Genomic DNA, 14,474 nt, shown 5'->3' with positions numbered 1-14,474 from the left:
ATTTCAAACACACTTCAGATTTCTGACAGATAGCAGCATGTTCATAAAATTTCATAATTTGTTTTTTAATATTGTCAAACTATTTCCCTGAAGTAGGGAATATTTTATTGCAATTTGCAATAAACTGAATTACATAAGATTGAAACATTTCCTGACATCCTGATATTTTGTACATAGATCAACAGAACTCGTAAAAGCTATTATTGTACGGATTGTCAGTTGTTTAAAGAAAGAAAAATGCTTACCTAAATTTTTATTTTAACGTTCTAATGATGATCTTCGTGATAATAATGTCTCATTAACTTCTCTTACCCAGTGAGAGTGAGGAAATCTTACATTGGTGCAGATTTTCGATTTTGAAATTTCACCAAATATCAGTTTTGAGGTATTCTGAATTGTGAAAAATGTTTTTCACAAATTGGTCAATATGTGTGTGCTTTCAATACACATACATATCTATTTGTCTGCCTAGTTAATGCGTCGTGATCCGCATAATTCAAAAAAATATTATTTTAGGAGATTTATTTTGGGGAGGGTGGTGGATTCACTTCCTTTGAAGCAGCTAATATCTATCTTTTTAGAATTGCAGAACACATTCATCAATATTTTTCTTTCAGAATACTAATTTATCGTAGCTACTTCCACTGTTCTACCATTCAACACAGTTATCTATAAAATTGACTACAATTATCAGAAGTTTCTAAAAACGTTTTATCATTATTGTATACGATGAAATCTTTTGAATTCCAATGTACATTCACATTATATCTATCTTCCATGCACTCAGCTGGTATAGACTATCGATTACCTATTCTCACATTTAACGCTCCCATTACAATAAATTTAAAGATGAATTTTGCAATAAATTATTTACGACATTAAATTCATTTATCCAATTACTGCAATTTATATAGGCCGGCAGGATATAAAAATATTCTTGATTAATTTTACCATGAACTTAAGTAATCACATATGTATATGTCAACAAATTTGAATATATTTGTTATTAATTTACGTGATTTTATTGCTACAAATAACCCGCCTTCGCCCTACCAAACACACTTTCCCTTGTAGCTCCTATCCAATGCAAATTAAATCCACTGAAATACTTTTCCCACAAAACAAAATCTTATCCTTTCACAAATATCTCAAAAATGGAAAAAATATCAAAATTTTTAGCAATATTAAAAAAAAGGTAAATTTTAAAGTTAAATTAATATATATTCAACTAACTTATTTGTTACTTATTCAAGCCACATTGTTACTTCAAATAGAGCAACTATTTTCATAATTTACGCATTCATTATTCCCATTGACACTCACCTCACTTCGTAATTGTACTTTTTGAACCCATAGTCTCTTTTCTCTTTTCCAAAAAATGTTTTAGAACTTTAAGATCCTCTTCCTCGGCTGCAAGGCCCTCCTCATTACCCCAAAAGCACTTCCTGTTGTTATAAAGCAAATAATTTCTCCTTAGTGATACACTAGCTTCCTTATCCTTATTTAATATTTTTTATTGAACTACCTCGCAACTTTCTTCTTTTTTATTTGTCCTGAATTGACATGTCTCTGTCAAACCAGATTTCAATACCCTTAAGTTTCCATGGATTACTTAAGACCATCTGTACTTCTGCCAATTTCAGAAATTCCACTAGCAGCATTTGACCCTGTCCAATAGAGAATACTCTATCTATCAACAATTCAACGATACCACGTACTTTCTCAAAAACTTCTTTAACTACAAATACCAAAATATCACCTTCTTTGTACCCAGACAGGCCTCCAATCATTAAATTCTTACCTTTCGACTTTCTATGACTCCGTTCTATGCTTTCTTAAGGAGGTATAAAACTTCAAATTTTCATTTTCAGTTATAATATGGTCTAATTTGTTTTCAAGTGCTATAAATTGTTTTTTCGTCGGAAATATTGCTACCTTAGCATCTAGCATATCATTTATTATTAAAACTGTCAGGTAGGACAGTTGTAAAGGGTTGATCGTCAAAAAGTGCACGAAAAAGCGTAACGTTGAAAAGCATCCAACTTTAACCATTTTATTCTCTGTTTACTCAGTAAGATATCATCTCTATCACTTCATTCTCCTTGACCCTTTTTACCATTAATTTTCTCAGTGAAGAAGAATCTATCTGAACTAAGAATATCTGTTCTCAATTCCGTAATTTTTATTACTTATCGCATGAAGAAACGATTGCAGTACTTCTTCTATAAGAGTAGGATGGCGCAGGGAAGCTCTAGTGCCTTCATCCTTCCAAATTTTAACATAATCGGGCTATTTTTAATAATAGTTTAAAAGGGGGCCTTACATACATGGGGCTAATTCTTCTCCAACAGGATGTACAGTATCGAGGCTCCAGACGAGGCACATCTGTATAAAATGCCGAATCGAATAACACCTCATTCATAAAAATCGGTTCACGCGTTCTGGCGCTATATTGTTTAAGAAAAAGGCAACAAGAATAATTCATGAAAATACTGTTGTATTCCACATTTAGCAAAGTTTTCATGGAATTCATTTGAAAGTGTTACTACAAAAAATAACACGTATAAAAGAGGATATGCCTTATAATTAAAAAACAAAAAACAAAATGTGGTCTCATCTTTTAAAGAAAAAAAGAAAAAACACACTTGCCTTACCAGACAAAGTCAATAATTGTGCTAAAATACATGGGATTCCATACAAATATTAGGAGATAAAATTTTGTTAATGTAAAAGATTAGTGAAATTCATCTTCCAATATCTCCTTTAGTATTGCTTCTATAATGTTCATATTTCTCTCAACTGTGGAGATATTTCTATCCTATAATTGTGGCAAAATACATTTTATCTTTGATTTTATCTGTCGTAGCGCGCAAGTATCCTTGACTGGTTTCGGACTTCCATACATCAGCAGATGTACATTAGTTGGTTGGTGTAAAGATTTCGACTTCACTTAGATTACCGTCTAGCACTACACTTATGTTAGACACCATTGTAAATTTTACATTCATTTTATTTGTCTGCACCTTCTTCCTATCGATTTGATACCACACTCCTATAACTTGTTTTAAAGTGTCTGTGACCTTTAATTAATTGATAAATGATATCAATTGCTATAAAATTTCCAAAAGAACCTTGATTTTTATGTGTTTTTTAATAATTATTCTACAAGTATTTTTGAAAAGATGGTTCAAAAACGAAGTTTATATAGTTAGAAAGCCCCCAATAATAGTAATATTTGATAGTAATATTAATAGTCAATTTGAAATAATGGGTAAAAAATTAAAAAAATTAAATAAAATACATAAGCTTTTTCGAATATTTCTAACTGAAATTACGAACTGGGTACTGGGAAAACTTGATACTTGCTGGTTTGCGCATCTTTTTGGTTTAATCAATTCTTATACTTAACTAGATGAGTGTAAGTTTTTGTTAAGAAGTGCAATTGTTGTCCATAGTGAATAGGGTTCCAAGGTACTTAAAATTCTTCACGACCAAAAATTTGTAACCCAATATTTGTTTCCTGATTTCTTAACTCTGTTTCGTTGTTCTTATCACGTTGGTTATCTTGCCTTTGTTAGCATTGAGGTCACTTGTTCGTTTGGTACATCTTCTATAGCTCCTAGAAATGCGGTTGGTGTCTTTCTGAGAGGTTGCAGAAAGCTTGATATTCCGTTTTGGTTCTATTGTCACTTCCAGTGCTAAAATTTTAGCTGAAATCCATTAAATGGAAGTGGGACTTTAAAAGAACTGAAAGGATTTTGCGTTTACATGATTTTCTTTAAAATATTGATTGATTTCTCAATTGTATTTGTAGCATTTATCTAGAATAAATGATTTTTTGTGAGGTTCGCAATTTTAGCTCCCGTTTATATTTGCGATTTTCGTACTGTTTTACTAACTTTACAGCATAGATGTTTGAGTTTTTTTATATTTTCTTGAATTCAACAATTTTCACTTGCTCACTTCAGAGTGATGACTGCATGTATAAGCAATCACATTTATACGAATTTTTTTTATGAAAAAATATTTTTTTGGTTTTGAGAGCGATTGACATAAATTAAAAACCAAGTTCTGAATTTGAAGATGGCACTTATTTGTTCAAGTCAAAATCTTGTCCAGTAAAATTCAGTGATTGCAGACAATTTTTCAATTTGAATTCTGATTACGGAACAGAGAAAAGAGTGTGCACGCCAGGTTTTAATACCATTAAGAGCAATTATTGGGATCGCTTCAAATTTTCTTAAATCAAGTTTCTCAGGAAATATCTGTTGTGAGGTGTCCCCCGTATATGTAAATGATTTTTGGAAACTGGTCTGGGTAACTATGGTTGTGTGGATCTGAACACCCTAATTAAAAATAATAATTTAAAAAAATTGGTTTGCTTGGGTTGCGCCGATTGGGCTCTCCCATGGGATATGCCAGTAAGTTGGCGATCAAAGTCATTCAACCGGATAATTTCTCCATCATATTTTTTGTAATTTTCTCGATAACAGTTCCAACTCTTTTTTCAATGACATACTCATAGCACTCAGTAGATCTAAAACTTTTATTTGAAGCATTTTCCAGGCCAACTCGATTAAGGGTATTTTGGAAGAGAGGAGTATATAGGTTTCCCTTATAGGACATATATATCATTTCAGTATTAAAATATAATGTTAGTAAGATTTAAATATTATTCAAATATTCAAAGTTTGAAGAATATGTCTGAACTCCTAACTACGAGGTTAATAGCTGTGGTAAAAATGGTGAGGGTGATCAAAATGGATATTTTGGTAAAGGTGCCGACTCCAACGAGTTTCTTCAAAGTTCATGTGCGCATTAAATACATGTATGTCTGAAATTTTATTTAAGCTATCCCCAAAAGAGTATTCTGAAGTAGTTGACCATGTCACTCGCCTCGCTTAAGCATGATTCATGAAGTCATAAGAGTGTCACTCCAGATTTTCGCTTTCTCATACTCCTCCTAATAAGTATCGTTATTTTTGCTGACAATTTTTGAAATTTTGTTTCCATCGGAAATTTTTGTTGAGATGTTCTAAATTAGCAATAATCATGTTTAAAGCACATAATCAATTCTGAAACAGAGTTTCAGATCGTCTGAGCTGGTTTTTTGCAAAGATATGGACAATCTTCTGATGACAACGTCACGTCCTGTTCTAATCTAGGTCCGGAATAATGATCCTACAGAAGATCCGACTCGCTTGGTTGAATTAAAATACTTCCCTATAACAATTTATTAGAAATAAAGATATTCGGCTGTGTAAAGGTTGAGGAGTTGCTTGGAGGGGTCAGGGTAAAGTATATAAGTACTTTCACAAGTGACATCCATGTATTTAACACTCGAACAAGGCACGTAAACCACACCTTCTCCCAGGTAAGTCTCTTTTTGGATATTCAAATCTATATTAAAAATTCACTTGCAAGCCCTCTGAATTCGAAAAAAAACAAACAAAAACATAACGAAAATCAAGAACAGGCGAAAAGTGGCAAATTTACTGGATCAGTTTTTCCTATGTTTCACGAACCTTTTTTTCTGGATAAAGACAACCAAACGGGTTATCTATCCAACTCTGTGCAACTAAATGCCATAGGCTTATTATTTTCTTCTTGGAAATAGAAAGCTGTGAAATCACCGTGCCTCAGTGTAGTGTTCGTTTAGTTTATAGTCAACCGGAGCCATATTCTGGCCCTAAATAAAACATTGTAGAAAGAAAAAGATAGAGACAACAGTCGCTATTTTACATTCTTCACCTGTTTTGGATTTTCATCAACAGAGGTTCATTAATCAATTTGGTCTAGGGAAGTGGACTTCAACTAAGTTTTCATCGGATATTAAGACATTCTGACTGATTTTACAGCATGCGGACCTAAGTACTTTTTTAACAACAAAAGTGATAGGACTATTTTTGTGTGTATTTGCTGTTGCTTGTGGATTTTAACAATGGTAAGATAAAAAAAAAAATCTGAATGAGCTTGCTCAATTTTTTTTTTGAAGTGCTAATTTCTAAGCTGAACTGAAGTATTGAACAAGATTTTACATATAGACACCAGTGAATTGATTTACTTATAGGCTTTCTGTTTTTAAAAATTGCCATTAGATCTGAAAAGTCTTATTATTACTCTGTCAATTCTTATCAATTCACAATTCGCCCGACCGGCTTCAGCACTGCTTAGTGCAATTGTCTCGTTTTTTTTTGTTTTTTTTATTCTATTGAAAAATTCAGCATCTAATTTTCCTTCTAAATTCATTTTTTATTAGTTTCATATTTCAGAAAAAAAATTGAAGTCTGCATTTTGTTCTCTCCTTTTGGCCATGGAGAAAATAACGTTCTCCATAACCCATGCTTCAGCATTAATAATCACAATACTTTATTGGCGCTAATAAGCCAATGGCCCTCCCGAAAAAAATTCTTCAGTTCTAAATATGTTTGATCATTTTCAATTTTTATTTTAAAATTATTTTGCAGTGAAAATCAGTCTTTTAAGGTTGGAGCGATCGCACAGTCCTTCCGCGGTGTAATTTCTTGAATCTAATTTTATTTGCAAACTCAATCCTTTCAAATCCGCAGGCTAATAGATAGAATTTCACTTACATTTATTTTACCTCACTATTTCAATTATTTACATACCAAAGAAGTTACTTGTATAAGTACATTAACGTTACTACGCCAACAATAGGATGAGGTTACATCCGCAATAAAAACGTAGAATCATTAAAAGTTGACTACATAAAATAAAAAAAATACAAAGAAATTAATATGTTAAAAAGTATATATATAAACATTATTTTTTTAATTCCATGGCATCGACTATTTATAGATAAATATAAATAATGTCATTTTATATTATTAGTCAAATTTTACAAATCCCTAATTAATTTTGCTTTAATTAAATCTAGTATGACACTCACATTACTTTCTCTTACTAATATTCTCGAGTTGTTGACTTATAGAAACCTTTAAACTCATCTCAAAATGCCTAATACGAATTTTCACAGAAAATTTATTCAAATAAAAACTTTTAATATAAATAGGAAGTTTAGAGTAAAGTTAGAAGAAATTATCTTAGAAACGTGAAAATCCATTCAACAATGGGGTACTTCTCCGGCAGTTTTGAATTTTTTAACAAACTCGAAGTTTTGAAGAAAATATACTAGTTGTATTAATTTAAATTCGTGTGAGTGTTTACACCAAAACAAACAAAACAATGATTTTATTAATGGTCCATGTCTGCTGCGATTTCGCAATCCTATTGAAGAAAGTTTAGTTTTATTAATTTTTTTTTTTTCATACGGGAAATACAAACGCATTGCACTGCATATAGTCAAAAATTATTTGCATAGAGAATGTAAACAGAATAAAATTAAAATCTGTGCAATGATGAAAGCAACTAAACTTTTCTAGATTTAAGCGAATTTCTAGATTCAAGAATTTGTAATAGAAGAAAGTGGTGAAAAACACTAAAGAGTAATTTAGCGATGTCTGAGTAGCGTAGATATGTATTTGTGATAGGACACTTACCTGTCTATATTTATTTGCCAATGAATCAGTAGATAGTTATCACAAATATGTAATCCTAGATCTTCAACATTCTTCTGTAACTGTTCTGGGTCAATGCCACATCATAGAATTTAGTAACAAAATTTAAAAAATACATGCTGTGAACAAGAAAACACTGACCGGAGGCCGGCAGTATGCTAGAAAAAGCTCCGGGTGCCAGCAACTTCAGATGTTGACGCCCATTTAAATTAACAAAGAAATTCAATACATGTTGAATATAAACATAAATAATATGCAAAACACAGTAGATAAAGATAGATAACATGTAATTTTAACAAAAGTAACTGTTTAACAATAATTTCTTCTTAAAATTACTAATATTTCAGAGAAACAAAACATACTCAGGATTCATTTTTTATGATTGTTCTTAAACCGTGACAGAGTACGAAAATTGGCATATTTTGTGTCTGTTAAGATTTTTAAAAATACATTTTGACGAGTATTTTTAAAGATACTTGAATATTAAATTAACTGAGTAAATCACGGCAGTTAAAATCATTTTAGAGCTTAAAAACATATTTTTTTTTATATTATACTATACAATCATTTGTTAAATCTCCTAGTTTCTGGAGGTTGCAGAGCCTTCTTTCCACAATGATATCAACTTTTCTGTTGTCAAACAAGACAAAAAAAAAAAAAAATCTGGTTTTGGACAATAGGCACAATGTGCTTTCTTACATGGTGTGCAAATTTTTCTGAAAGAATATTGATTTTACTAGGATTTGGGGGACTTGTTAGGTCATGCTTCCTTCAGTACAACAATTTTATTACATTGAAGCAAGTGAACATGAATAGCTCTAATTTTGAAGTTAAATATCTATTTAGTACAAATACTAAATTTACAAAACATTCGATTACATATATTGCTTTAAGAGAGAATCGTGTAAGTTTTGAGATCAGATTTATTTTGTGTTCAGGGTTACTAAAAATTCGGAGGACTGATCGATTGTGATTGGTAAGAAGAGGTAGAAATATATGTCATATCTATTTATGTATTGTAACTCTGTCCGATGTATTCAAATGTACTTGTCCTTGAAAGTGGAATACAGTCAGGGCTTAATTAATGTTATTGGAATTAATGTTGTTTATCTCTGTTGATTTATTAAGTGGTTGGACCGCCTGGCTGCAGGCTGAGAGACCTGCGTTGATGGTATTTTTGGCGTAAACGCAAAGACAGAAAATATCGAAAAGTTCAAAGTTGATATTTGGTGTAAACAGGACAACTATTTTACTTTTAGCTATTTTCCCGAAAACGAATCTAAATATTTACTTTAAGCTCCTTACAATTACTACAATCCTCCGCCTCATATTAAGAAAGTTCGTCTAAAGCTAAAAGCCCCCCCCATTAACTGAGCTTCATCTCTCAAAATGAGGTTTTCAGTGCCAACATACAGCTTTTCTGCCTTGCCTCAGGGAAAAAGTTCGCTTAATTATTCTTTGCATAATTTCTTGGTTTCCTTTACTAATTCGTATCGATTTGTTTGACGATATTTCTTTTTATCTCTGAATCTAACAAAACTCACCCATTTGACCTGCAGTCCGATCATTTTTAATTTAACTAGGTAACGAATATGGCTTTTAAAATATTCATGTTTTTTGTCACACTAGTAAATTGAAATACATCAGTAGAGTCAATCTTTGATTATTGATTACTATCTAAAGAAGTAAAAGACAATTTATTTAAAATGGACAGTTAGTCAGAAATAAAATGTTTACTTATCGAAAGAGAAACAGCTGTACAATTTTTATAATTACTTCAATTTTTGATAGAAAATTTAGACTCATAACAAGTTACCGGTTGCTAGAGGAGGATAGAAAGGAGAAAACGAGGGTTAAAAAAAGTTAAATTGAAGAGTACTTTATCAAAGTGCAGCTTATTTCAAAGCAGCAACAGAGAATAGAAGATACGAAGATCTATCACTTCATCGTATTAAGGACCACTGCAAACATGGCTGTAAGGTGCCTTCAGGCAAAACAATGCCTGGATACAACCTCTACATTATTTAGGGGAATTTAAGTATCCCTATAAGTGCCCCTATTAGTACAACGTACAGGTAGATATATGCCAGCTTTCGTCGTTAATTGATTCCGGAAGAAGTAAGGAAGTAGATTTTCTTCGACATATTCGACGCAGCCTCTTTACAAACCGCAAATATCCACTTTATTATAATGTTACGAAAGTTAAGTATTAAATGACTTGCTGGAGACCTTTATTTGGGAAAGAAACTTCAGAATTCCTAGAGGTTGCCTCCAGCAATCTTTAATAAATAGTTGTATCGTAAATTAGTTTTAAGACTCTCTGCCTCCTCATCAGTATGTAAATTGTACACAATTTAAGGGAAACTGTAAGCATATCTACGGCCCCAAGACGGCATAAAGTACTGATACACATTTATTATAAAACTAACCCTTTCAAGTAGTGGGCAGCCATATCACCTTTCTTTTAACAGACAGTTTTTTCAAGCTTTCATAATACAGCTACCAGATTTATCTAAGTGAGGTGTACAGGTTTCACACACGAACTTAGTCAGCACAGTTATTAAATAGAGATTCATTAAAAGGAGTGTCTGGTAGAAATTTTAAGAACAAATACATATATTGTTACCCAGTATGGTTATATGGTTGCACACTGTGTATTCTTATGATGTACATTCAACCTGCCTCTTTGTGTGTGTTTAATTACATAAGATGGCCGTATGACCTCTGAATACATCCTTCGCCACTGGCAAAATATTTAACTTTATCGCATTCTATACTTTTAGGAAAGGCCTAGAGATTTTTAAATAATATTACGCGACTAACAACTACAGAGTGCGGATTTCTGATCTGTAGACTTTTAATCTAAGCTTAGATAAATGCTTTATTAAATAAAGGTGCACAAATCAGCAAGTACCCAACATTTCATTTATAGATCAGCTCCTAATTTCAGCTATTTAGAAATAGTCGAAAAAGCTTATGTATTTTATTCAAATTTTCATAGCAATTGATATCATTTAAATAATTTTTCGGAATTGAATTTTCATTAATATTGGTTAGAATTTATTAGATGTCACAGACCCTTATGCTGTCAATTTTCATTTGCAAAATATTCGTTCAGTAAAGAGTATCATTCCATTGAACTTTGATTGTAGTAATGCTGTATTGTACGGGCAGTAGTACCGTATATTGTACTGCAATTATGAGTTTAGTGGTTTGCTAAAGATTATACTTTTCCTGACTTAGCGCCCTTCAAAGATATACTTGCAGTTTTGTCAATATTCTCTAAGTGGTAGATTTTTATATTGTAAGACCTAGTGCACATTAGAGCAAGCTTTAGTTCCTCTTAAAATTACGCAGGAGGTAGAATTGTACTTTGTGATGACATGGGGGAGTTCTAGAGACCAGATTTAATTCCTCTTAATATTATGTAGGTGGTAGATTTCTGTCATTAAACCAATGAGTCACATTATAGGAATGCTTTATTTATCCTCATTAATATTTTAGAAGCTGGAGACCTGTACTATGCACTGATTCGATTTCTATGTAGGCAAGCTTCCGATTCCCTTTACCATGATGTAGGAGTTAGATCTGCTCATTGTACTGCCCATAGCGCGTTAGCGGTACAATGATTATAGGCTTATTAGTGTGCTTAGTTCAATTTAATGTTGTATACGATGTACTGATGGATTGGAGGAATGCTCAGGAATGCATTCAGTCTCCTAAGAACTTAGTGAGAGTAAGTGTAACACGTTCAAGTTCAAGTTCGCTGGAAGTTAAGTTTGATATTTGGTAGGGTACCGCTTAGAAGGCCTGATAAATAAGGACGCCCTAAAGAAGTAATAAGGGATCAGCAAAAAAATGAGTGCCCAATCTTTTTGGAAATCTGGGTCAATTTCCTTGATAAAGATACCAAGACTGTTTTCTCTGTAAGTTGTGCAGTAACTGATGTGCCTGACGTCTATCACTTTTTTTCAATGATTTTTCGCTTAATTAATTCTTTCGTCTTTTTTTTTTGTTTCAGGTATGAGAAGAAATGCTGTTCGCTTGGAGTCCATTTTTTGGATCATTATTATGTGTCAGGTAAGCTATTTCACTGGCATTGCAGTTAAAAGTGACAGAAACATGTGCATGTAGTAAATATACTACGTTCAATAAGAACGTATTTTCTAAACATAAAACCTGAAAAATCGTTGAATAAAAGTGGCAGGAATTCTTGTGCTTTCTTTTCTTCTTTTGCTAACGGGGTATTCTGCATTGCGACCAAACATTGCTACCAATTGTGACCCTACTATGCCAGGTGCCTTCAGATGATGATACACTTTTCTTTAGGGAATTTTTGGAAAGAAAAGTGGTAGTAGATGGTTAGAGGTAACTCCTTTCTTATTCCTAACTAACCCTCTCCAATGTCCTCCTATATATATATATATTGAAGAAGACACCCCTAAGGAATTCTGGTAAGTGCTCAGGCTCTCCAAGTCCAGATAGAGAGAGTAGACATCAATTAGCAATAGCCTCTCCCTAGTCAACTCACGTCATCTCCTAAGCTCTTCAAATACCCAAATATTCTGAAGTTGGCTGCCTTAAATTAAATTCTTCAAGCAAGGGTAGCCAGTAGTCGGAGATAACCAACCCTCCTTGGCGTCCAATGCACTCATCTTATATTAAAATACTCCAAATTAAGAAGTTGGAAGGATATACGAGTATAAATTTCCTCTAACCCTGGTAGCCAACCGCAATCCGAGGAATCTCAGAATGGGCAGATTCGAATAACTATTATTATTGTTATTCTAGACCTACCATTCTCACACTTAAATCCTTCAGAACAAGTTTATAAACTTGTCCCTCTAAGTTACATCCATTCCAAAGATCTTGTGTCTGAATCGCACAAAGCGCGGGCATTAACCAAGGAAGTGCGCCACTGACTTTGCCATTCCATACTGTTGGCCCTACGCGTGTCGTATTACCTTCAAGTTGAACAAGAGATTCATGTCCAATGTTCAGCGAGTGGTGCATTTCCAATAATCAGCTCTCTAAGTTTCTTAAGTTCTTCATAAATTGAATAATTTTGGAGGACTCCATAGGCTCTCTTAGCTCTGTTCGACAGAGCAAAAATTACGTTTGTGCCAGCTCATTGCCACATCTTCGAATACCTAATAGTTGCCAGTGACCGGGACAATGTTGGTTCTAGGCCTACGAAACACTGTTCGTGCCTTTGCCAACCCATCAGCTTTTTCGTTATCCTGGATTTTTTTTTATATACCGGAACCCAGAGAAGCTTCATTGTTTTCTTTCTTCCTAATTCATAAAGTATTCTTCACATTCGCGCACCAACTTTTCTAAGGCTTTCAAAACAGCCTGATTATCTGAGAAGATTCTAACTGAAGTAACCTGACGTTTTTTGGTTATTCCCAGCCAACTACACACTAAGGTCGCTATGACTTCAAGTTGAGAAACAGTCATCTGATGCCTACCTTTATCAGATGGCCACCTTCCGCATCCTTTTCCTTTTATCCACAGGTCAGTTGCTTTCAGTCCCGTACATTCTTGTTTAGATCCGTGTATAAAAAGAAATCACGTCTGCTGATCTGCACCTGTTAAATATACAATCTCCTATCTGTTGACACAGTCTCGTAAGTCAATCTCCTGATAATTCTTTATGAAATTCCCCTTTCTATTCTCTAGGTCTGTTCTTGTTAAGATACAGTGATTACCTTCGTAATTTCCTGATGCTAGCTTCTAAAACGTTTTGATATTTCTACTCGTATGGTTTTCGTAACTTCTTGAATGACAACATCTAAATGTGCCAAGTTTAGCAGAATCTCTTAGAACTGTAGCTGTGGTTTTTATAGTTTCTTAAACTATCTGTATCTATCTAAATATATAAATATATGTATCTACCTCGAAATTTCTTGTTTCTCTTCACTAAAACTTCAGACCCCAAAATAGTAGCTTCATAGATGTTCCTTGGCCTCATTACTCGGACTGAATAACCATTGATGTCTAAACTTTAATCTGAAACATATTGCTAGAAAAGTAGATTTCAGTAGAGATACCTGTTCTCAGAAGCTTGCCAGTCTTGCAGCTTCAGACTAAAACTCAACGTACAACGTACATTGCAGTAAGAGAAAATTGCACGCGAGGGTGAATGTGCGCGTGTGTCTATTTAAGTAAGGTTACTTATACTTATATTATTAAATAACAGCGCGCGGGGCTTCGATAAAAAGTGATGAGCACAGTCAGTGGGCCGGGTTCAAGGTAAAAGCAAAAAATTACACAATAGCTCAGTCTAACTGTAAAATATATTTGCTGCAATATAAGAATATTATATTATACTATATGAATTCCAGAATAGGTGAGATAATTTGACGGGGACATTACACGCATTAGCGGACTAAGGGGATAAGTCCCAAACATAGCATGCTTAGTTTTATTTTTTATTAAGACATCATTGTTTTTCTCACATAAATAAGCTCATTAGTCGATAAATAAAAGCAGAGAACAATTAAAACAAATTAAACGCTTCATTTTTGTATTCATACTTGGAAATAAAAATCAAACGTTGCATGAGGTAAAAATTATTACACATATCACTGACATTACCATGTTTAATTAGTATAAAATTCAAATGTTTATTCTTCTTTCGGTTAGTTTATCCTTTTAAGTCCTTTCCGTAGTTCATTCGCAACGTATCTCGGATACTGACCTCTTAAAAACAGTAAAACTTAAATTCGACTAGGTAGTTTCCACTCCCTGATCTCTTCCCCTTTACTTTCTTCAGTTAGTAAATCCTCTTCCACAGATATTGTTTTATTTTGATTAACTTCTCCTCTGACGTGATACCTAATCTAAATTACATATACAGAATTTATACATTTATTTTTCTCAATAATCTTCCTTTGACTCTGTCAATATCGTCTACAGATTCTTTTCCAATAA

The 14,474-nt window shown here is 33.0% G+C and overlaps 1 protein-coding gene across 1 annotated transcript in view; it reads left to right on the top strand.

Moving 5' to 3' along the window:
- The first annotated feature begins 5,327 nt into the window (after positions 1-5,327).
- zye overlaps positions 5,328-14,474 on the top strand; it is a 34,104-nt gene continuing 24,957 nt past the window's right edge. The window contains exons 1-2 of the mRNA XM_074138581.1: positions 5,328-5,374; positions 11,560-11,618. Coding sequence (XP_073994682.1) covers positions 11,562-11,618 — 57 coding nt within the window. The 5' untranslated portion in view covers positions 5,328-5,374; positions 11,560-11,561. The remainder of the gene's footprint in view (positions 5,375-11,559; positions 11,619-14,474) is intronic.

Source organism: Rhodnius prolixus, unplaced genomic scaffold, assembly GCF_049639745.1.
Source record: "Rhodnius prolixus isolate KJV_2025 unplaced genomic scaffold, Rpr scaffold_11, whole genome shotgun sequence".
NCBI lineage: Eukaryota > Metazoa > Arthropoda > Insecta > Hemiptera > Reduviidae > Rhodnius > Rhodnius prolixus.
The sequence above is the reverse complement of the archived record's forward strand: the minus strand, read 5'-3'. Positions and strand labels throughout refer to the sequence as shown.